Below are 25967 nucleotides of genomic sequence, written 5' to 3' on the forward strand. Positions count from 1 at the left end.
TCAATTGGTCCAAAGCCAATAGTGTGACTTTCATCCACTTTTTCCATATCACCACTTTTTTTCTTAATTTTTAATGATAGGTTTTCCCATGAAGTCACCTTAGAATGGGAAAAGTGAGACACCAGGTGGCCTACCACCCTTGAATGTCTACTCCATTCCCTATGCCATCCCTCAGACCCCAACTTACCCTCCCTGCCCCCAAACAAAGCCTCCCATGATATCATCTAAACCAAAGAATAGAAGCCTCCTTACCAGCTCATAGTCCAGGCCAGCGGAATTTTCCTCACAGGAAAATTACATAACTAGAAAATTTCCAAGGTCCATCTTCAATCAGCTCATGACCTCAATGTTCCTCCCCCCCCCCTTTACTGGACTTCTTCAGCTCTGCTGCCCCTCCAAAATGGCTGCTTGGCCTAACAACAGAAATAACCCAGGTACACAGACAAGGACTGGCCTACCTTCCCCAAAACTGGCTAGGAAATCAAATGCCTCAGATTTCCCACTTGTAGCTTTCAACATCTATAAAAATTTTGCTTTTTCCATTGTTCAGGACCCCTCTTTCTTGTAAAGCAGGCACCTAAGGATAGTTACAATAATGCAGCAATGCTTGGTCTCAGTGTTGTGCTCCTTCTTCAGACTGAATCCATGATAAGAAACATCCTTAAATTTGCATCATTTTACTGTCACCTCACAGACTTTATGAGAGTAAAGAATCTGAAATTGTAGGTAGCATGCAGGCTGGAAGAAGGAACCTGTCTCAAATTCCCATTTCTGACTTGCTAGTTTAGACAAACTCAAACTTCACTTGGTTGCAAAAATGTAAAAAAGACTATCCCACAGTACTAAGTCTCTTGGTTAATCTGTCTTTGATTAGATTGCAGTTTAGGAAACAATGTGTTTATTGCTCTCCAAATATCTAAGTATAAGGGGTCAGGGCCAGAAGGCTTCGGTTTGCTTAAATGTTCTACTACAACAGGCTCTTTAAAAGCTGCAGCCTGATACTGATCTGCTGAGTTAAAAGAAAAAAAAAGTCCAATTATCAAGGTATTTGGTTACCAGTATCACTAGTGACACCATTCTAGTTACACTGCTGAAAATATTTAATCTTGTGCATAGGCATAAAACAGAGAAGGAAATAGGTCAAGAAAGCCATGCTGTTCAGCTAGGGGGGAGAAAATACAATCAACAGCAACAGATGTTATAGTAAAAAAAAATTGTACCATTGCTGTTTCTTCTAGTGTACCACTAATAACACTAATATTAATTTTTTCTCTATTACTATAACAATTTCAATAATTTCAGTCAGCACTACTCCTTTAATTTATTATATGAATGCAGTTCTCCCAGCATGAGGCTGGTAAATGGAGATGTAAGTTATTGTGACATTTTGGGTTCTTTTCCATGCATTTTCTTTGTCAGAAATGGGTGAAATGCATCGGGAATTCACTTCAATCCAATTAATTAGTTCAGGTCATTTATTTGAAGGTACTTACTGCTAATGCTTGCTGATCTTAGGATCATGTATCAAGTCTATTTTCTTGCTTACAAAGAAACACTAAAAAGCAGGTAGAAGCCACATTGTTCAGTACAATAGAGTTTTCAGCCTGATCTACCTAAGACCCAACAGAAGGAGCCCTACTGACCCACTTGTTTATTTCAATATGTATACCAGGTAAATTTTCTCCCCAAAAAACCTTTTCAATTGTTTTCTTTTTTTCTTTTTGTACCAGCTACAACTCTTGGGGTTTAACAACATTTCTGTGAGCAAACATTTATGCTCCAAGAGAAACAAAAAAAAGCGGGGGAATGCTATGGAAAAGTTGAAACGAGGATTTTCAACTGTGCAAAACAGCAATTGTAACAATAATGCTCAAGATCACCTTGCTCTGGCTTTGTCTATCTACATGAAGAAACCAAAACACACACACTCACTTGGTCCAAAGGAAATTTGTAAGGTTCTCCCCATCATTTGACACTAAGCCACCTCTTCTTCCCCATTCTCCCAGGTGAACAACAGCAGCAGCGGAGAAGAAATTGTTCTGAGAGTTTCTCTGGCATTGCAACATCGCTCCACTCTAGCTGTGTTCAGAGGAATGACAGCTCCACCCCTAAAGGCAAACAAGACCACCCCTTTTAGCCAGTTCACCCTTACAACTGATAGCCTGAAATCTCTTGCTGATTCCACTGAGCCTTACTGGGAGTCATTTTGTTCAATCCGCCCCCTCCCAAAAAAAATTCCCACCAAAAACTAAGTCTGCAGCACACAAAAATAAAGTAGTCCTCTTCCTGTTGGCTCCAGGCGACCATATATTGAATTTTTAGCCTCCTCAAGAAATATAAGGCAGTAGTCCTCAACTTATGACCACAATTGAACCCAAAATTTATGTTGCGAAGTGAGAAATTTGTTAAGTGAGCTTTGTCCCATTTTATGAGCTTTCTTGCCACATTTGTTAAGTGAATCACAGCAGTTGTTAAATTAGTAACACAGTAGTTAAGTGAATCTGATTTCCCCCTTGACTTTGCTTAGTCAGAAGGCTGCAAAAGGGGATCACATGACCCTAGCACCCTGAAACTGTCATAAATGTGAGTCAACTGTCAAGCATCCGAATGTAAATCACATGACCATGGTGATGCTGCAAAGGTCAAAAGTGTGAAAAACGGTCATAACTCACTTTTTCAGTGTCATTGTAACTTTGAATGATTGCTGAGCGCACTGTTGTAAGTTGAGGACTATCAAATTCTGATCAAAGCAGTGTTAAAATGAGCAAAATACAGGTAGTCCTTCATTACAATTGTTCATTTAGTGACTGTTCAATGTTACAAAACAACATTGTTTTGTACGAATGAAACAACTGGTTCATATTTGTGACACTGAGTGTCCCAGGGTCATGTGATCACCTTTTATGACCTTCTGACAAGCAAAGTCAATGGTGAAGCCAGATTCACTTAAAACCCGTGTTACTATCTTAATAACTGTAGTCATTCACTTAACAATTGTGGCACAAAAGGCTGTAAAATGGGGTAAAATTTACTTAACATTTGTTTCACTTAACAACAGAAATTTTGGGCTCAATCATGGTCAAGTCGAGGACTACCTGTACAGAAACTACAATGCGCCTTTATGGGGAATGCAAATCAGTTTTTTGCTCTTTATTAAGTGATTGAAAAATGAAAAAAGTATGAATGGAAGTCACTGTATACTTGCTGATCAAAAAAAGCATATGGTAGCTACTCCACCCAGAGTCACTGTGTTTTGTAAGGTGGGCTATTGTATAAATTAGAGAAAAATAGATTTGAATTATGAAATGCTTTATGTAAATATGAAGTTAAAGTTTGGTTGCTGAACTCAGTAATAGTAGCATATGATGAAAGCACTGTCTCTCATTAAAACCATTCACACATGCAGAGTTATAGTTACATAGCTACTCTTTGTATTTGAGGATATTCGGTGGATTTTGTTCAGTTTGATATTCAGAACACATTCCTTTTCCTTTTTTCTAGAAACAGGGCTGAAAGAAATTCTTACAAACAAAGCTAAGAAAGCTCCAGCCAGCCAACTGGATGTCTTTAAGAGATCTGACCTAAATGATGAAAGCCAATCAAAGTACTTTTTTCCCCCTGCAGAACTCTTAAAAGAATCTGCCAATCTGCAACAAGTGCCTTTTGTGTTTTCAGAGATGGGATAAGGAGCCAACATTTTGCCTGTGAGCCAGACATGCCTCACAGACAGAATGGGGAGAAGGGTTACGGCTATTTATTTGGAAATGGGAAAAGTATTTGTAAGTGCTTCATTACAATGAGTTCCACAATATCTATCTGACAGGCTTTTCTGAAGTTATCTTCAGCTGCACTTTGGCTCTGCTGAACAGCAAATCTGAACCAACTTCCCGAACACTTATAAGGAGGGAGCATCCTTATTTTGGAAGCACACTGGTCCAGGAAGGGAGTCACAACAGAAAAGTCTCAGTATTGCCCTCCCCATTACATTTAAATATTTCTCCTAGGGTAAAGTTTTATCCTCTTAGCTTGCCTCTTCCATAGGCAGATTTTAGTTGGAATAGATCTCTTACAACCAATATCCTTGTTCCTTTTTCAGAAGTTTGTAAGCTTAGACAACTATATATGAGTGCTTTGTACACCAGATTGAGTACATTATATTGTATTTTCTCTCTCAGAAATCCAAAATGTCTAATTTGTTAACCTGGGTGCTGTTAAAGACCTCTTTGCAGAAGAAATTTCAACATCATGGCAGCCTAATTCTCTGCTGAACCAATTCTTTCTTGAATAAATCTGGAACTGAATGTCTGGAGTTCAGGAAGTTAAATCTTTTACAATACGTAGCTTTTGCTTCCAATCCTTGCCAAAAATCCCCTCTGATACATGATTATGATTCCCTTTCTATAAAAATGCTCATCAAAATGGAAGGAATTAAAGCAGGAAAAATTATTCTGATAAAATGTTAATTCCGTCTAATCATATTAATAACTTATTAATAGTAAAATGAGTAAGCAGGATGATTTGAATTGCAAAAGTCAATTAGCAAAACAAAAAGAAAAAAAACATTCTTTAAATATTTTAGAGATATTTTTGGCAGATTTTATGAATTAGAGTTATTTAAACAAGGCTCTCTGAGAGAGAAGGAAAGCTTTTTATCTCTCATGGATCTAGCACTGAAACAACATAATGAGGCAAAGATCTGAACATTTGTTCCTACTCTGCCCCATTTGAAATGCCCTCACCTTTCTTTTGCCAGCATTAACCTAGAATGTGGTGTTAGTGTTCCCATACTGTATTAAAGTCTAAACCATAGTTGACCAACTACAGTTCAGAGTTTGCATAGCATGCTAAGTCAAAATCAAATAAACCAAATTAGTAGCAGTCATGTCATTATGTCAGAGCAAGAAGGTAACTTCTGAGGCTCCACACTTGTGCTTTCTAGAATATCCCTCTTTCTCACAAGTATCCAGAGTAGGCTTGACCCCAGTCTGAAATACATCCAAATAGTCAGATAGTACAATAATAACCCTTTGAATGTGAAGAAGGTTTTTTAGGAGGAACTAAAAAGATCTGTGGTGGCATAATGGTTGAATGCTGTACTGCAGGTTAACTCATTGCTCACTGCCAGGAGTTCAATTCTGAATGGCTCAAGGTTGATTCAGCCTTCCATCCTTCCAAGGTGGGTAAAATGAGGACCCAGATTGTTGGGGGCAATATGCTGATTCGGTAAACTGCTTAGAGAGGGCTGTGAAGCACTGTGAAGTGGTATATAAGTCTAAGTGCTAAGTGCAAACTACACAATTACCTCTTGGTATCCATTTCTAGTGAATCTCACAACTTCTGCTACCTCCTTTCCTTCCACTATTTTACCTGTCAGCATTTTACACAGAACAGCTGAGGAGTGCTTCTCTAAAACATCTTCCAACTGGGCTTTGTGAAGGACTCTTTAAACTTTGGAAACAATACGGGACTTCCGGTTTGAGCTTCTTCAGCGACAGACTGAAATCTCATCTCTCTGAGGCTTCGATCTGGGCTCGCCGCTGGAGCGCCCTGAGCCGGCTGGTTTTGGGGCTAAGCCACCCCGTAGAGGTGGTGAAGAGGGGGGAGACTGCCTGCAGGGTTGAGGAGAGCCACATCTCTCCTCCCCAGCTGGCCACTACTTCCTTTCCCAAAGGCAGTTGTAGCGGTGGTCAGAAATGGCCACCACAAAGAAGAACTCGACCAGAAAAGAATGTGCAGGAGGAAGATAAGAAGAGAAAATTTTGGTGGACCGGGTCAAACAGCAAAAGCAACAAATAAGGTACCCTGGAATTTAAACTTAATAACATTGTTCCCAAAGAAGATTTTGAAGCTGCAAAGGAGAGAGAGAAGGGAAAGGATTAGGTTTTTTTTCTTCCCTTCCTTATACTGATAGCTAAGAGACTTAAGCAAGAAATTGAAAAAAAAATCCACTTTGACATTAATAGGCATCTAAGCTGAAAATAAAAGTCAAAGGGATAATAAGGATTTCTGGACATTTAAAAATTTTTAAAAGCAGGAAAGGAGAAAAAAAAGAATAAAAGGACAGGATCTGGAAAAATGGAGGAGACTGCCTGGAATTAAGGAATGGAACTGTAATTAAAAGGAACTTACAGTGAAATTTTAACAAGATTCCTCAAAGATACATTTTAATTGAAACTTGGTAACAAAATAATAGAACCTCAGCAAGAGAAAGTGGAAAAAAGAAGCAAGTAGAAACAGCCTTGGATTATTTGGATTATTTGGATTATTTGGATTATTTGGTGATTTTTGGTTTTTGCATCTAGATGACTAAAATTAACTGGGTGGTTGTTTAAAAGTTTTTAAAATGGTATCACTCTTAGAAGAACTGAAAACGGAACTTTAAAAATGGAAAGAAGATGCACAAGAAGGGAGAAGTTTTTTGGCTTTGTGTTTCAATTCTTAGAAATGAAGATCTGGAACTATGAGAAGAACAAGAAACACTTGCAGAACAAGAAGACTGGGATAAAGAAGAAGCCATCTTTAATGATCAAATAATTTTAAGTGGGGGGAAAAAGAAAAGGGGGGAAGGAGAGTGAAAGGTTTAAGACTAGAAAAAACAACCCAAAAGAAGAACAATTTGAAAGATAAGTATAATATTAGAAAGCAACAGAAGAGGGGATTACAGATGAGAGAGTTAGAAGTAGAGAGACAAGGGGGTAAAAAGGGGAGGGAGAAGAGAGGGGGAAGAAGGCAAGGAAAAGAAGTTGTAAAAAACAGAAACAAGAAATGGAGAAACAGAGAAAAGATATAAGGATTGTAACCATAAGCTTATTTAGAGATAATGGGTGAAAATTTAATTGCAAAAGGGATTCTGCAAAGGTATATAAGATAGCATTGTTATATTACAAATAGAAATAATTTTAGAAAATATGATAATGGATAAAATATTTACTGTAATGTAGTGGGATGTTTGTTAATAAATAAATGAATTAAAATGATTGAGAGAATTAAAAGGGAACATTTTTAACTATTAGTAATGATTTATAAAAATATAAGTGAGAAATATGGGAAAAAAAGAATTAATTATGGAAAGTTTATAAGCGTTCCCAAGGAAGTATGATATTCAATTGAAAAGAAATGTTAAAGATGTTAAGATTTTAATGCATATTAATGATAGAATTGAATTGGAATGGAATGTGTGTTTTATTTACATATATACATATACATATACATATACATATACATATACATATACATATACATATATATATATATATATATATATATATATATATATATATATATATAATATTTTTCTTTTAAGAATATAGTCTCTATTTTAAGAATGTACCAAGCAGAACTCGATTATGCATTATATTGAATGCTATAATCTTAAAGGCATACATTGAAGCTTAAATAAGAGTTTGAATGGATAAAATTAAAGGATATAAAGGTGTCATACTCTAATTGGTAACTACATTTGCTTAATAAGAAAAGATAATGTGAAATTGAAACAGGACAGACAAGAGTATAAATATAATGATTTGAATTGAGATGAGATAATTAAAACAAAGTTGAGAAAATTAAAAGAGGGGAAAAACTATGTGGAAAATATAAAATGGTAATAAGATATGGAATAGAATATAAAAATGAGCATGAAATTGAGTTTTGTTTCTGTATGAAGAAGTGATAACCTGGACCATGCTATTTTCAAAAAAGATGTTTTATTTGTATTTTGTTTTTGTGAAAACCCAAATAAAATTTTTTTAAAAAACAACCTTTGGAAACAATACGACAACAGATTCATATCAGTGAAGAAATATGAGGCCTTAGAAATAGTATTTTTCTAAATGATTCCATTAGTCCTAGACATGAACTTTCTCATGCTCACTTGTTCCCCTAACCCCTGCAAGGAATGACAAATTTTAATTATATTAATTTTTTATTATCTGTGTGCCCTTTAATGACGAAGTGACCATGGGTTTCTCCCTTTTCCTTTCAATCCTCCAGGGGTCAAATATTATGATTAATATTTGATTTACACCCTATTTTTCTATTCAGCAAAATACATTTGTCAAAAGGAATTTCAAAGCATGATCAACAGCTTAATTAAAAAGAGACAAAGTGAGCAGATCATCATAAGAAAGCTCTCAGCAATCAGAGGTTTTTCTTCCAGTTGAAAGTGGACTCCTAGAGGGAAGAACTCTCCCAGAATGAGGGAAACAGACAGGTGTCCTCACAGTAGGCTTATTTTGTCTGTTTTTATAGAATATACTTCAACCTGCAAGCTTCTTTAATATTAATTTACTTGGACAATTCATGAGATATTGGAGATTTGGAGATAAAAATTTAATAGCCAGCTTTCTTGGACATTTGGTTTCTTTTTACATTATAATGTATGTTTCCCCCCCTCCAAATTCTAGAAACACAGGAACCAATGAAGCCATTGTGCGCCAGTCCTATTGCTATCTTTCTATACCATACATTGTCTCCTGGTATTGACAGCATTTGTACAGAGATTGAAGAAGTATTTTCCTTCATAAGAGTCTCTCCTATCACCTGCTGGCTGATCCTTCTAACTATAAATGCAGGGCTGAAACTGGGGTCTTTGGCATATACATAAGTGCTCTGTCACTAAATTATGACTCCTCACTGAGCAAAGACTAAGCCAATCTGATATTTAACTACATACCTACGTATCACAGACAACATGAAATGTCATAAAGATCAACTAACAAGCAAGAGAAAAATCATTCCCTTACTACTCCACAGGGCCATTGGGTTTCCATGTGGACCACAGAGAAAGTGAAGAGGACATTACATTTGAAAGGCAACAATATATAATACTATATCTATCTATCTATCTATCTATCTATCTATCTATCTATCTATCTATCTATCTAATACATATTGATTTTACAGAAGACAATGTTGAAAAAGCACGATGCAATCTAACATCATCTCTATCTATTGGACCAGACGGAATATGTGCCTACTTCTTAAAAAAGCTATCCACTGCCATAGCAGAACCTCTAAGCATAATATTTGAAAAATCTTTCAGGACCAGCTTCTTGCCAAAACTATGGTCACAAGCCACAGTCATCCCCATCTTCAAAAAGGGAGACCTCAGCCTAGTTGAAAATTACAGACCAATCTCCTTATGCTGCGTCACCTGTAAAGTCATGGAATCAATTATTAACCAATCCATTATCCTCCACTTAGAGACAAACAACCTATTCTCTAATAAACAATTTGGTTTCAGAAAAAAATTATCCTGTAATCTGCAAAAACATATGGACTACACAACTCAACCAGGGCAAAATAATAGACGTGATCTATATAGACTTCTGTAAAGCCCTTGATTCAGTCGTACACGACAAACTACTCCTAAAACTTAAAGCTTACGATATCGCTCGACACCTGCATAACTGGATAGAAGCATTTTGTCAAACAGAGAACAAATGGTCAAAATTGGAAGTGTCCCATAAAATTCTGTACCTGTCAATAGTGGTGTCCCCCAAGGCAGTCTTCTAGGACCACCCCTCTTCATACTCTACATAAATGACCTCTGTGATCATATTAAGAGCAACTACGTTCTCTTTGCTGATGATGTAAAGATGTTCAATACCACAGACAATGCTGCTACCCTTCAAAAAGATCTTGACTATGTATCAGAATGGTCAAACAAATAGCAACTTCAAATATCAACAAATAAATGCTCTGTTTTACACTTTGGCAAAAAAAAATAAGAAAATAAAATACAAGCTGAATAGTCAAGACCTTGTTGATGATCCAAGCTCTGTAAAGGACCTTGGAATACTCATCTCTAATGATCTAAGTACTAGAGCCCGCTGTAACTACATAGCCAAAAAGGCATTAAGAGTTGTTAACCTAATCCTACATAGCTTTTTCTCTGGTAATATCACACTAATAACTAGAGCATACAAAACATTTGCTAGACCAATACTCGAATACAGCTCATCAGTCCGGAACCCACATTACGTATCTGATATTAGCACAGTTGAGAAAGTCCAGAAATATTTCACAAGAAGAGTTCTCCACTCCTCTACTTGTAGAATACCTTATGCCACCAGACTTGAAACTCTAGACCTAGAAAACCTTGAATTATGCCGTCTTCGGTCTGATCTAAGTATGGTATATAAAATCATACATTGCAATGACTTACCTGTCAATAAATACTTCAGCTTCAACCATAACAACACAAGAGCACACAATAGATACAAACTCAAGGTTAACCGTACCAAATTTGATTACAGGAAATACGACTTCAGCAACAGAGTGGTCAATGTCTGGAATACTCTACCTGACTCTGTGATTTCTTCCCCAAACCCAAAAAACTTTAACCTTAGACTGTCTACTATTGACCTCACCCCTTTCCTAAGAGGTCTGTAGGGGGCGTGCATAAGCGCACCAACATGCCTACCATCCTTGTCCTATTGTTTCTTTTATTTTTCTTATATGTACTCATTTCATGTATTCATAACTATGTATATACTTATACCTATTATCTTGTAAGTGATTGACAAATCAAAATACACAAAAAAATAAAACAACTATTCATTTCCAAAGAGAAAGCCACAACAGAGTTAGACTACCAGTATTGTAGACTATCAGTGACATACATTCTCTTAGATCACAGTCCAACAGAAGTATGCAACTTACATAATGTGTGTGTGTAAGGGGGGGGGAAGGGAGGGATAGATCTTTTATAATGCTATACAAAAACACAGGTAGTTCTCATCTTATAATCATTCATTTAGCAACTGTTCAAAGATAGAAAGGCATAGAAAAAAGTGACTTACAATGAATTCTTGCACTTAGAATAGAGCATCCCCACAACCACAAATTTGGGCATTAGGCAACTGGCATGTATCTGTAAGTATTGTAGCATTCCAGAGTCATGTGTTTGCTAAATCAATTTGTGTGGCTTTACCATGGATAAACCTAACAACACAAGAATTTCTGGTTTATTGCAAAAAAGCTAGGATACCATTACAAAAGCATTCTAGTGTTGTATATCAAATCTGAGTTGTGTATTTTGCAAGCATATCAAATTTGCGTTGTTCAAATTCATCCTCCTCTTTCAATTCCCTCTCTGTATTTAGGGTTATAAGTAATTCTCTTTGTAACATGATGGACCATTACCATTTATTTCTTCATTTGGTAACTATCAGTTCTAGTACAGTAGCAGGCTGTTTGTTTTTGACCATATGAGAATAGGTTTCCATGTACACCAGTTGTAATAATTACATCATAGGGATTCCCCTACCGTATGTAACCAACAATTGCCAGTAACTTTTTTCACAGGTACAAAGCCTAGATTGTCTTTTGGCAGCATTTCCACTTTGCATGGGCAGCCCTGATTAAGTTTTTACACAATATGGGAATCCTCTCTAAGGTACAGGTAGTCCTCAACTTGCAACAGTTCATTTGGTGACCATTCACAATTACAATGGCACTGAAAAGAGTGACTTATGACCATTTTTCACAGTTACAAACTTTGTAGTATCCCCACGATCATGTCATCAAAATTCAGAATTTGGTTCATACTCATAAGGTTATATGGTTTTGCAACTTTTTGACAAGCAAAGTCAATGGGGAAGCCGGATTCACTGAACGACTGGGTTATTAATTATCAACTGCAGTGATTCACTTAACAACTGTGGCAAGAAAGGAACTTATATCATTGGGAAGAATTAGAAAAGGAAAATTATGAATCAGCTCAATAAGACAGTCTTAGAAAAAAACTAATATTTTAAACCCAAATATCTACAATGTATTTCAAAGACAATAAGAAACAGCTGCTAAGAAACCAAAATGCTGTTTGCTCCAAAACTTTTACACGCAAAGCAAAAACACTGTTATGCTTTGATGCTGACATGGAGGTGCAGAGCCACTCAATATTGTTAGTTTGTGTGCCACTCTTTTTCAAATCAACAGTTGTCTATATTTCATAAAGTTTGATTCTTCTCTATAGCACAAATGCTGTTCCTCTTGAACTTAAACTGAACAGAACTTTAAGAGATTTATTACATAGATACATGGCGGGAGGAGTAAAGAAGTATTAAATTATCTAGTGCCATAGATAAATACTCTTAGGGACAAATTTGAAAAGTTTACATTTCTTCCATGCCACTATTCTGAAGAGTCCACAATGGAGTTCACTCACTAAACACAGTATAATTCATTAGAACGTTAAAGTTAGCACAATATCCTGGAAACTCATATTCCTGTTAATACAAGTTTACCTTCTTTTTAGTAGTTCTTTAATTAGGTGATTAAAGAGAAAATCCACTCCTTCATTAACATGGCAGGGCAAGTTGCTGTATGATAAACAGATTTGACAGATAATCAGAGTTGGAAGGGACCTTGTAGGTCATCTAATCCAAGCAGGAGACCCTACACCATTTCTGACAAATGGCAGCCCAATCTCTTCTTGAAAGTCTCAAGTGATGACGTTCCCACAACTTCCGAGGGCAAGCTGTTCCATTGGTTGATTGTTTGCATTGTAAGACAGTTTCTCCCTGTTAAATCTCTCCTTGTTCAGTTTCCATCCATTATTCCTCATCTAGCCTACAGGTGCTTTAGAAAACAGGGAGCAAACCCCATATTCACACTGATGATGTTATTTAATCCAGTAACGAAACATCTGCAAGCAAACATCCAAGCTCAGACAGCACTAAGGACTCCAGAGGTCAACCTTGAGCTACATATATTTACTTCAATTGATAATCTATTTTAAGATCTTTCCAGTAGAGATGTCAAACTCTAAAAGGTGTTTTGTTTTCCATGTTCTCTTCTTTCCCCTTTTTGAAGCTGGGGAACACAGTCACTTCTATGCAGTCTGCTAAGACCTCATTAGTCTTCAAAGATTATTGAGAATGGTTCTGCTCTCACCTTTGCAGGCCAGTTCCCTAGAACTAATAATTGAATCAGATTGGAAACATCTGGAACAAATTGTGACAATAAAATGAATGTTTCTGGATATCCAGATCAGTTTGCAAAGTGGATTGGGCAGTATCCATATATTCATAATTTGCACTTCTGGCTTTCACAGAACTTGCTTTTAAAATAAAATATAGGGATGCCGGATTTTGCCAAAGGGGGAGAACTCCCCCCCCCCCAAAAAAAATTGTGCACAGCTCCCTTTTCCCTTATTCAACTCTTTTACAAAGCAAGGTTGCCTTAACTATGTAAACTGGTTCATCATGTATTCAATCCAGCAGGATATTACAGTCACATTTAGTCAGATGAAATTGCCTTGCTTAAGAAGCAAAACCTATCAGTTGGTAAAATGCTCATTGTTCCTGAAAATGAAGGCTGAGCCCTTTGTGCTCATCTATTCACATAGAAAGCAGCCACCTGCTAAGTTACCATCTCAAGAAATTCAATCCTTCAGCAACAACAGATGTTAAAGAAGTGCTGCTTTAAAGGTTTGAAGTGTACATGCAAAACAAGGGCAGCATGCACACACACAAATGGATACCCTTTGGAGTAGCTGATTTCCAACTAAAGTTGAACATCTAATGAATTTTAAGCTACCTGACCTATGTCCAAATTTGCATACTTAATTACAAATGGAAAGTACTCAATTCAATTCAAACCTTTATTGTCAATGCACAACATGTGTACAATGAGATTGGATGAGCCTCCCTTAGTGCAGCCCCCCCCGCCGCCGCCAAACACAGAATACATCTCAGTAACTCATAAGTGAAAGAAAGAAAATCCTAACCCAGTGGATCATACTAGCATACTCTGCACAAATGGAAGGTACAGAGCTTAGAGCTGAATCCTAGCACTTTGAACAGGTTCTCCAACTGAGCCCTATTCAAATTATATGATGCGGTTCAGTGGTGGAATTCAATTTTTTTTACTACCAGTTCTGTGGGTTTGGCTTGGTGGGGCATAGCAGGGGAAGGATTGTTGAGGTAATTCCCTGTTAGGAGAATGAGCACCTACAGGGAGATGTATTTGAGAGAAGTGTTTGAATAATACACACACAGTACACAGATACACTGTACAGTAAATGTAGGTTTTTACTTCAAGAAAGGTTTAAGCAAAGTCCAAAATAAGCAGTCCAAAGTCATTCACAGGTAAAATCAGTCAATTTTCAATCCAGGGATAATCCAAATATCAAAGTCCAGTGTCAAAAAACAGTTCAGTTACAGACTTACATTAAATCCAGTAATATCAGTCAATTAGGAAAAATGGAGGAACGGCAATACTTTCCAACAAAAGGAAACAGAGATACTCACTCAGACACACTCTCTTCTGAGACTAAGACTAAAACAACCCAGGTTTCTGGCTCCATCTTATGGCCATTTGAGAAACCACACCCAACTACAGTTTTGCATTTTCTTAAAGATACAGTTTTAAAATGTCTATCCTAGTTTATATATTTCTAACCCAAATACCTGTTAGAATTCCTAACATTCTCCCCTTTGGGGTAAGACAATATATACAACCTTAATCTTCACAGCACGCCTTATGCTTTATAGAGCCTTGGGCCTTTCTAAAATGATCTGCTATATTGTTTTCTGACATACAGTATTCTAGCTTAATCATCTTACTTTGCACACATTGTCTCACATTTAAATATCTTAAATCTGTGTGTTTCGTTCTTGTTTTTACAGCAATATTTGAAGCCATCTGTATTGCTGACTGGTTGTCTTCGTAAATAACAATAGAATCTGTTACATTAATTCCCATATCAATTAATAATTGCTTATACAAAACTAAATCTGTACATAATAAAGACAAACATGAGAATTCAGCCTCCATTGTTGACAAACTTAAATGTTTCTGTCTAATAGATCTCCATTCAATCAATGCTTTTCCCAATAATACAGCAGTACCCGCTGTAGATTTTCGTGTATTTATGTCTGTAGCAAAACTTGCATCAGCATATGCAGTCAAATTCAATTCATCTTTAGGCTCCAGATACAATGCATAATGCATTGTTTGTTCCAGATATCTTAATGCACGTTTAGCAGCTTGCCAGTGCCTTTAAGTCGGCTCAGTTAAATCTCGCTAATTGATTAACACTGTATGCAATATCTGGCCTTGACCAATTACTGAGATAAGATAAACTACCAATCAAGGACTGATAAATGTTCTTATCAAAAACAGGACTTTGTGTGGCTAAACTCCTGGCTCATTAGCGTCTTAGCAGGTTTACAAAGTTCCATTTTAAAACTTTTTAGTAATTGGTTAATTTTATCTGCCTGTGAGATCTTGTATCCTCCTCTAGTTCTATCTATCTTTAAACCAAGATATTGTTTGATTTCTCCTAATTGTTTTATCTTAAATTTCTTTTCCAATAGTGAGATTTCTGGCTCCATCTTATGGCCGTTTGAGAAACCATACCCAACTACAGTTTTGCATTTTCTTAAAGATACAGTTTTAAAATGTCTATCCTGGTTTATATATTTCTAACCCAAATACTTGTTAGGTGGCTTATATTCCTAACAAGGATACTGTAAAATCTCCAGTCAGAGGTGGTATTCGTCAGTTCTCTGAACTACTCAAAATTTCCACTACCGGTTCTCCAGAACTGGTCAGAAACTGCTGAATACCACCTATGATAAGGTTACTTAAGGCACAAAACAGAAAAAATATCTAGGGCTTCTCTAGCCCTAGGCCGGCCAGTCTGAGCTTAGATCTGTCTTATTTATTTATTCCAGTGATTAAGATTAAAGTCATGTCTGGCTTTTACAAACTGGATGAGGAATCCAGCAGCTTGTGAAATTGCATCATGCAGGCTGAGATGTTTTTCCTATTTGTAAAATACCTGCTGCCACTTTCAATATCCTCTGTTCTTCACTGGATCACAAATGACTGCATAGCAGTAAGGAAAAATCAGCCGATAATTTGTATTTGGGATGGAAAGGTATTTAAGAAATAAATACTGTTAACTAAAATATTTTAATATATCTTCTTGTTGTGGCCCCGATTCCCGAGCCTATGCTGTCAGAGGAAGAGGACCTGGAAGATTAGGAGGAGGAACTGGGAATGCCTTCCTCCCCAGGACCTTCCTCTCTGGCAACACCTTCCTCCCCAGGACCTTCCTACCTGATAATGCCTCAGGTTCCATCAGACAACCAAGAGGAACAGCCTGAAATTAATCAGGAGGAAGGCATATCGGAGCAGCCTGACAGGGAGTAAAGAGGAAGAGTGTTGGCTCGATCCTAAGCAGTGTCGTAGGGAGAAACGTGAGCAGCAACGTAGGAGGTGTGGGAGGGTCGGAGAGTGAGCTGAGTCATTGAGCCACACCCCACAGGAGATAAAAGTGGGTGTGTTTTCTCAGCTCCCTACACAGGTTCTTCCTTATTTGGAGAGGCTTGAAATCCTTTCTTAGTAGAAAACTAAGCAGAAGGTGTTCTCTTCTCTTACCAGGAGGGCAGATAGAAGGGCTTCTCCCTACTCCTGTAGGCAGCCATTTCGTTCCTCAGAATCAGGTCAGGAATTCTTGCAATTCCAAAGGTCCTACCAGCCCAGATCAGATCGAGTTTTCGAGTAAGAAATAGACAACAGTTACAATCCAAATGGCCCTCGCATGGCACAGGAAGTCATCCCTTCCATCAATCCAAATGACTACTGGACCCCTCCCCCCATTGGCAGCCGACTGGCACTATTTGCAGACCAATGGGAGACCATCACGTCCAATTCCTGGGTCCTGAAAACCGTGCAATTCAGTCTTACCCTGGATTTTCTGTCCACTCCTCCAAGGACCTTTACCCATTGCCCAACCTCCAAAAACCTTTTTGAGAAAGAGCTCATGGACACAATGGTCCAGCACTTGCTGGATGTCCAGGCCATCAAGCCAGTGCCGGAGGATCAGAGGGGGCATGAGTTTTACTCCATTCTGTTTGTAGTACTGAAGGCCTCGGGGGGTGGGGGGAGAGTGATCCTGGATCTCAAAAACACTCATATAGAATACAAGAGATTCAAAATGCAATCTCTGTAATCAATCTTGGAAGGCATAAGGGGGACCGATCTCCTGACATCCATTGATTTGACGGAGGCTTACCTCCACATCCCATCTATCCCTCCCATTGGAGGTTTCTCAGGTTCTATTATGCAAGGAGCCATTATCAATACAAGGCCCTGCTGTTCGGCCTGTCATCAGCCCCAGGACCTTCATAAAAGTGCTGGCAGCACTGGCCATGCACCTCAGAACAATCCCGGTGTGCATCCAATGCTATCTGGTGACATTCTTATCCAGTCCAGTTCCAGCCAACAAGCCAGGTCAGACCTGGCCTCTACGAACCGGATTCTACAGGACCACGGATTTTCCATCAACTTCCAGAAAAGCCAGCTAATACCATCCACCCGCCTACTACATTTAGGCGTGATGATAGATACCAATCTGTGCAAGGATTACTTGTCCCAGGAGCACCAGGACAGCATCAAGTCCTTGGTCACCCAAATCACTGCGGAGCGAGCGGCTCCTTTGGTGGTGCTTTCCCAGTTCTTTGAAAAAATTGATCTCGTGCATAGCCATTGTGCCCTGGGCCCAGTTACGTGCCAGACCCCTCCAATGGTTCCTCCTGCCATTATAGAGAACAGGCTCCAGCACCTCCAATGTCAAGGTCTGACTGACATCGGATGATCTCAGGTCCCTCAGGTGGTGGGTTCTCCAGCGGTCACCAAAGGGTACCTCTTCAAGGAACTCAATCGCATAACAGTCATGTCAGAAGTGAGTCTGTTAGGATGGGGGGGCTCATCTACAATCCCAAATCATGCAGGGACAGTGGTCCTCAGTGGACCTTCAACACAATATAAACTGGTTAGAACTAAGAGCCATTCACTTAGCTCTCAAATGCTTCCAAAGCACAGTGGCTGGCCAACATGTACTGATCCTAACAGACAATGTGGAGGCCAAAGCACATGTCAATCGCCAGGGAGGAACTCACTCCAGATCCCCCATGTTCAAAGCAGAGCATCTGGGAATCTGGGTGGAAGCTCACCTGTTGCCCATCAAGGCTGAGCACAGATTGGGGACATCAAATGTACAGGCAGATGACCTGAGCAGAACCAGGTTGGACAACTCCGAGTGGCGTCTCCACCCAGATCTCTTTCAGGAGATATCTCAAATTCGGGAGGCTGGTACTCAACCTCTTTGCCACCCCAGCGAACACCCAACTTCCTGGATTCTTTGCCAGATTCCCATCACAAGGGGGAGAAGGGGTCAGCGCCCTTTACAGCCGCTGACCCAAGGGACTCCTTTACGCCTTCTCTCCTCTTCCCCTCATACCGGGGGTAATAAGGAAAGGACTATTAGAACAGGTGGAAATCCTTCTTATAGCTTCCCCATAGGCCCAGACGGTCATGGTATGCGGACCTAATGAGCCTGTCAGTGTCCTGTCCTTGGAGGATTGCTCAGGACAGGATCTCTCTCAGCCAGAGGGCCTAGGAACACCCAGATCCTCAGTGGCTCCAATCAACTGCCTGGCATTTAAGAGGAGGATCCTGAGAAGGGATAATTTTTCAAGAAAGGTTATCAGGACAATACAAGCCTCCAGGAGGCCCTCCGTGAACAGAATATACAATGCTACCTGGAAAGCGTTCCATCGCTGGTGTACCAGAAGAACATGGATCCCATGACAGCTTCCATCCTACAGGTCCTGGAATTTTTGCAGGATGGGCTTGACAAAGGTTTCTCTCTGAATACAGTGCACAGACAGGTAGCTGCCCTGTCCACAGTATTGCATTATGGAATAAGGGACTCCCTAGCCTGCCATCCGGTAGTCTGCACCTTCATCAAGGGAGCTGTCAATCTCAAACCACCAATGATTCATAGGTACCCTTCCTGGAACCTGTCTACAGTATTACAAGTCCTTACCCAGGCATTGTTTGAACCTCTTCAATCTGTAAGCTGGCACTACTAAACATTTAAAGTCATCTTTTTAGTGGCCATTACCTCAGCCAGGTGCATATCGGAATTGGCAGCTCTCTCAGTCAGAGAAGACCTCTGCACCTTCCACACAAATAGGGTAGTTCTGCATTTTGACCCCTCCTTCATCCCTAAGATCAACTTCCTCTTCCACAGAGCTCAAGAAATCATCCTACTCGACTTCTGCCCCTCTCCATCTCATGAGAGCACAGATGGCACAAACTGGATGTAAGAAGGGCACTTCGCAGACACATCAAAAGAACAACGATGTTTTGCAAAACCAAAGCCCTGTTTGTCTCATTTCAGCCGTCTACAATGAATACCAAAGTCTCTTCCTCAAGCATTGGCCATTGAATCAGGGCTTATATAACAAAGGCCTATGAGACTCAGGCTCTTCCTGTACCCAAATGAGTAACTGCCCACTCAACAAGAAGTGCAGCTACTACCGCTGCCTGGGCAACGCAAGCCTCACTTCAGGACATCTGCAGAGCGGCAATGTGGTCCTCCCCGTCTCCTTTAGTGCAGCACTATAAACTGGACACACACGCCTCCACAGAGGCGGCCTTCGGCAGAAGAGTGCTACAGACAGGGGTTCACAGGACCAGACTTCTTCCCGCTCATAGGGACTGCCAGCTTTGCTATGTCCCATATGTGTGGATTCTCCCATAGGCATGCTGGAGAATAGGCATTGGCTTACCTGAACGAAATTTCTCAGCATGCCTTGGGATAATCCACTCCCACCCTGGCAATCGTCTGGTCCAGTGTCCAGGTGGGAGGAAAAGCCAACGCCACAAAATAAGATCATCAGGTGGCTGTGCCTTCGTCATGACTGGGGCTAGGGGGCTTCCTGCCCCGACAGGAAGAGGCGTGGCAAAGATTGATGACTCAGTCTCTGGGCAGAAAGGAAGAATCAACCCATATGTGTGGATTATCCCAAGGCATGCAGAGAAACTGCGTTCAGGTAAGCCAACACCTAATCTCTGCAGTTTTCTTGGCACAATTTTAAAAGCGGTTTGACACTGAATTTTTCCTAAGGCTGAGAGAAAAGGACTGGCTTGTGCTTATGGAAGGACTAGAACTTACAACTTCCTAGTTTCTAGCTTTTGATGTCTTAACCACAACACCAACTTGGCAGCTGCCCAGGATTGGCTGAAACATAGGCAGCTATATAAATGGTACAAACAAACAAACAAACTCCCACCCTCCATTGTTTCCCAAAAGAAATAGCTTGGGATAATATGGTGACCTGGATCACTCGTTGCACTAAGATACAGTTTGTTTAACTGAATGCAACATGGCTAGCTAACTTCACATTTTCCACAAAGCCATAGATCTTAAAAATAATAATGGCTGGGTTTACCTAACATTGTACTCTAAAATCAAAGCAGTTGTACTATGCGCTGTCACACACATATAATTTAGAGAGCTATTAAGTCCCATTTCTGTACAATTAACAGAAGGTTCATCTGCGTATCCTTTCAAATAAGAAACATAAACCTGATGTACTTCTATCTGTGACACATCTGATATCAAAGAAGCTTTAGAAAGAAAGCGAATAACTCTGAATGACCATGTGACATTGGATACTTCATCATCTTCACTTTAAAAGCACCTGGTGTGACAGTGTGCCCTATTAAGCCCAGATTCATGGATTTCTGCTTATGGGTTTATAATTTGCTGCTCCAGTAGAATATAGACAGAGCCCATCTCCACAAATAAGTATCATCTATCTCAGGGTGTCCAACTCAAGGCCTGGGGCCCAGATCCGGCCCACAGGGTGCTTATATCTGGCCCGCAGGCTGCCCTGGAAACAGTGAAGGACTGGCCCGCAGTGCCTCTGTCAGCGAAAACGGAGCTCGACGGGGAGCTGCATGTTGCCCTCCCGAGCTCCGTTTTTGCTGACAGAGGGTTTCAGGAAGCCATTGCAGCCAAAATGGAGCTTGGGAGCCTGTTTTCTCTGGCAGAGCATTTGGGTCACCAAAGATGCTCCTCATATGAGTGATGTAGAGCTGGCCACATGCACCCTGGCCCCCCAAGGTCAAACACAACCAATGAAATCGAGTTTGACACCCCTGATCTAGCTGATAAGCAACCATCTTTGCTTGATCCAAATTTAGAGCTACCATATCTGTTTGCAAAACTCCAGATGGCTGCAAAGTGTCAGCAAAGAGATGCAGGAAACCCATCTTCATACTGTCAGCCTATGGCCATGTGAATTATTTTGCAGTCTTAAGCATACATCTCTTCCCTTCAAATCACTCTAAATAGCATGATAGAGTAGAGTGTAGTGTAGTGTAGCGTAGCGTAGCGTAGCGTAGAGTAGAGTAGAACCCAGTCAAAATGGGGCTCCCTGTTTGCCCATGTAACATCTTTGTTGCGCAAACTGCACTGGCTTCCAGTTTCTTTCCAGGTACAATTCAAGGTGCTGGTTATGAACTTTAAAGTCCTGTATGGCACAGGAGCAGGTCTACCTAAGGACATTTACCCATTCTACCAGGTCAGATGGGATGGACACAGAGGTGGTATTCAGCGGGTTCTGACCAGTTCTGGAGAACTGGTAGCAGAAATTTTGAGTAGTTCAGAGAACCGGCAAATACCACCTCTGACTAGAGATTTTACAGTATCCTTTCCCTGCCACGCCCACCAAGCCACACCCACAGAACCAGTAGTAAAAAAAAAATGAATCCTACCACTGGATGGACACACTCCCCTAAACATTGCCATCTGATGGGAGCTAGGAAGTTTGCCTCTTCCATGGCAGCCCCTGCCCTGTGGAATACTCTGTAGACCTCTACCTTCCAAGCCTTCCATTAAGCTTTAAAGTCCTCGCTTTCCCCCCAGACGTTGGGATAAGATTAGATAATTGCACATTAGACAGTTGACTAGGCACCAGGTCTGTTTAGCTTTATAGCTATGATTTTATAAGCCGCTTTAACTTTTGGTTGGGAGCTGCCCAGAATTGGCTACAAATGGACTGGGATATAAATGTTTTGAATAAAATAAATAAAATAAAAATTAAAAAAATCCCAGGACAACATATACATGGTATCAAATATATAAACTGGGGAAACAATCTGGGAAAGTTATCTAATCTAAAATGGAAATAAATTAACATCTGGATTTTGTTTTTTATAAATGTGAACCAACCTTTTGTTGTTATTGTTTCACAGTAAGTCTCAGGAAAATTCTTAATGATCCATAATTTCACCTGAGCACAAGAGTTAATCTGCATTCCTATGTTCATCTTAAATCTATAATCGACACATGCTGTCCATATTATTAATCACCTTTTTACAAGTTTACTATGAATGTATGCCCTGAGCCTGAGGGAGAAATTTGGATAATTCAAAAGTGCACTTCATTTTGTATATAATTTGATTTGATGCTAATACATTATTACCTAATGATAGCATATGGACTTTTAAAAGATTTTCATCATAGCTCTAATAGCATTTCTCTGCTTCTTTGTGTATCTCCTCTTTGGTAATTGTTTTATTTTCTAATTAATTGTATGTTTAATCTCTACAATCAAAACAAAGATAAATAGTTGCTGCTTGACCAAGAGGGCTTCGAAACTTGAATATTTCCCTAAATTGGGTACAAGCAATTGCACTCAGAGAGCACAAGGAACCCTCACAAAAATTCAATAAATAGTGAAAAACAACAGGTTATTTTAAAAAATGATTAAGGGTAATTTTTGGAAAATGTCTGAAGAAACTCTATACAGCCAACTTTTGGAATTAAAAAAGGCATGAAAGAATATGGTGTTCCTCCCTGAATCAGACATGGTAACTCAGTGTTATAAATTGGAAGAGTAGCCAATTTAAAAAGTTACTGGACAATCTGTTCTTCCAAGAGGGGAAAAAAATCATTACAAAATGCTCCCATCTGTCAGGTTGAAATCTACAACATCTAAGTCTTACTTAAAGATGCCATGAAGGATCTCTTCCTTCAGACCAACTCTTAACAAAATAAAACTGATACAGGTAGTCCTTGACTTACAATCATTTGCTTAATGACCGTTCAACGTTACAGAGGCACTGAAAAAAGTGATTTATGACCATTTTTCACACTTGCAACTGTTACAGCATTCCCATGGTCACCTCATCAGAATCCAGATGCTTGGCAACTGGCTCATATATTTATGATGGGTCATGTGATCACCTTAGGTGACCTTCTGACAAGCAAAATCAACGGAGAAACCAGATTCACTTAATAAGTCATGTTACTAACTTAACAACTGCAGTGATCTACTTAACAACGGTGGTAAGAAAAATTGTATAGTGGGCCAAACTCACTTACCAACTGTCTCGCTTAGCAACAGAAATTTTGGACTCTATTGTGGTCATAAGCCAAGGCCTACCTGTAGCCCTTTGGCTCTTCCTTCCCAAAGCCGGTGAACAGAATATAATAAGACTTGTGCCAGTCTTGAAACACAAGAGGTAGTTGTATAATCATGCAATTTTGTATGGGAGATTTTAATTAAAAAAGAAATTAAAGCAATGAATCCAAATCACTAAATATAAAATAGAGTTTACTAGCAAAAGATAAGCTAAAGGAAGACAACAAAAAAAGACAGAAAACCAAGGGAAAGTCATTATCACACAGAAAATTCCAGATATGGTTTAATACAATCACTCACCCTTGAATTCCTTAGTAGAGCTCTCTGTTTCAAAAAAATATTTGGAATAAATGCTTCGGATTAGTACAAGTACAGCATCTTTTTTTTTAGAAGTAGAGGTTTTAAAGGAGTCTACTGGTCAAAGTTAATTGAGCTGTTAAAACAGCTGAACCTTTTCAAGTTTATATAAAAATCTGGGGGGAAGGGGTTTAGAGGAAAGCTATTTTAATAAGTAGCAGATAGGTATTATGTTCACACAAAACCTAAGGTTAATTTTTTAAACCTGCACCCTAATAATTTAGTAGCCATTTTAAGATCTAACATGTTGGATTAAGTCCTCCTTTTTCTTTTTGGGAGGGTGGGTAGAGACCGATCATTTTCACTTCTAAGCACTACATTGTTTTATAGAATATGGCGATTAGAGAAAGCCATTTCTTTAGAAGAGATGGCGTGGCTTTGCCCAAGCAAGTCCAATACTCTAGCAAATCAGATATTAAACCCACCTTCCCAAGTGTTTTGGTGGGATCATAAAGCTGCAGTCCATGTTTTGTCAGCTGTGCCACTGTGTACGTAGAATTACAAAGAATTGAAAAAATAAATTGTATTTATTGAAGCCTCTCAACAGGGGATAACTTACCAGAGGCAATATCAAAACAGAGATATATCACACTCCAAATGCAATGACTTCTACTTGTTTATGATTGTAGAAGCTTCTAGCTATTTAATAAAAAAATAAAATCCCTTTCCAGGTGAGCTTAATATCCGATTGTTTTCTTTTCAACCAAGTGGAAGTGATTTCCTATTACCGTTTTGCTTTTCCCATTCTAGGCTGTGCTCCTGTAAATTTTTTGATGATATTCTAACATATTCAAACACTAACCAAATCCAAATCTACTTAGTTTTCTCAAAATCACTCAAAGTCATTGAGTGCTGTCACTTACTGTGCACCTAGTCCTTGATTTATAACCATTTGTTTAAAAACTGTTGAAAGGGTCTTATGCCTGGTCCTTGCACATCTGACTGTCGCAACATCCTCTTGGCCAAGTGATGGTTGGTTATTTGATAACCAGCTTGCATTTACAATGGTTGTAGAGTCCTGGAGTCGTGTGGGATTCCAACAGGGAATGTTATAAACCATAATCAGGATGTCTCAATTAATGACATAGTGATTGATTTAACAACTATGGCAAAATAAGTCATAAAACTGAGTGCAGTGATGTGATGCCTCACTTAATCACCGCACCATAAATTTTCTTATCCCAAAGGGTGATAAGCGGTTGTAAATTCAGGACTATCTGTACAAATATTTCATAAGGGGTAGTGGATATTATTAACTCTGAATGAATTATATAAATCAGCCATCTTCAAAGTAACATCCTCCAGATTTTCTTTTATTTTTTTTTACCCACTTGTTATTACTTATAAGTAACTCAAGGCAGTGAACATACGTAATACTTCCTCCTCCTATTTTCAGCACCATAATGCTGGCTTTCATTTCTTATATTGCCTCCATCAACAAGTTTAAAGAAGGTTGATTTACAATCATTTTGCTTTGATAAATCAGTTGTGACTCCTCTGATTGCTACAGAACATTTGGGGCCAAGCAATAACCAAGAGCAAAATCGTAAGTGTTTAGAGCATTTTAGTTCATGCTAATCTAAAGGCCAGTGAATTAACAAAACAAAAATCTACTTCCCATCTTCCCATGAACTTTTCCCCCGAATTATTTTATTCAGAGAGAGTAGGAATTTTAGTGGTACCTCAGCACTCTAATTTGTGGCAAAGCTAACAATTATTAAAACTCAGCTAAGTTTCCAGACCACCTAATTCAACCTCAGTGGCTGAGAACTTTGCCTTTTCATATAAGTTTGAGCAAATAGGGAGAACAGAGAATATGCAAATGACCTCTCTGAAAGAAACACAAGCCTGAATTGGTGGTGGTGGATCAGAGAATCACACCATCCTCAGCAGCCAGTGAACTGAAAGGATTTAAAAAAAATATTCAGATAGTTGGCTGAAAAATCCTGCCAGAATAAAGCGGTGGTCAATGCACAAAAAATCCATTTAGAACAAAATAAAATTAGGACTTAAGCCTTAAGCCCAAGTACAGTGAAGAGGTTATTTTAGTTCATTCAATCAGGAGGTCTCTGGTTTTGAGGAGTGCCTCTCTGTGTATGTGTGTTGTGGATGTGTAAACTCAACTTGTTCAAAAATCTTCAGCATATGCTCCTTTTTTCAACAAGCAGAGAAAGGTCAATTGTTTATTACACTTCAGTACTTATAAAGATGCAAAAGACATTTTATGCTTATCCCCAAATGTGTAACTGTTATAAACTGCTATAAACTGGCATAAAAGAAACCTGGAAAGCCAGTGCCAAACAGTGCTGCGTGTGACTCTCCCCACCAAATCTGGGAAGCCCCCACCACCACCACAGCCGCTCCGAAAGCATT

At 39.0% G+C, this 25967-nt stretch overlaps 1 protein-coding gene across 7 annotated transcripts in view; it reads right to left on the reverse strand.

The window, feature by feature from the left end:
• ACSL6 (acyl-CoA synthetase long chain family member 6) overlaps positions 1–25967 on the reverse strand; it is a 110320-nt gene that overhangs the window by 69138 nt on the left and 15215 nt on the right. Inside the window, exon 1 of one of the 7 annotated variants that reach the window (XM_087924416.1) lies at positions 1933–2049. The exons of 5 other annotated variants lie outside the window; for them this stretch is intronic. In XM_087924416.1, the coding sequence (XP_087780542.1) occupies positions 1933–1969 (37 nt within the window). In that variant the 5' untranslated portion in view covers positions 1970–2049. Of the gene's footprint in view, positions 1–1932; positions 2050–25967 lie in introns of those variants that run through there. One more of the 7 variants, XM_087924421.1, reaches the window with a different exon arrangement.

The sequence above is a fragment of the Pseudonaja textilis genome, chromosome 2 (genome assembly GCF_049901715.1).
Source record: "Pseudonaja textilis isolate UNSWEBS1 chromosome 2, rPseTex1.2, whole genome shotgun sequence".
NCBI classification, from domain to species: domain Eukaryota; kingdom Metazoa; phylum Chordata; class Lepidosauria; order Squamata; family Elapidae; genus Pseudonaja; species Pseudonaja textilis.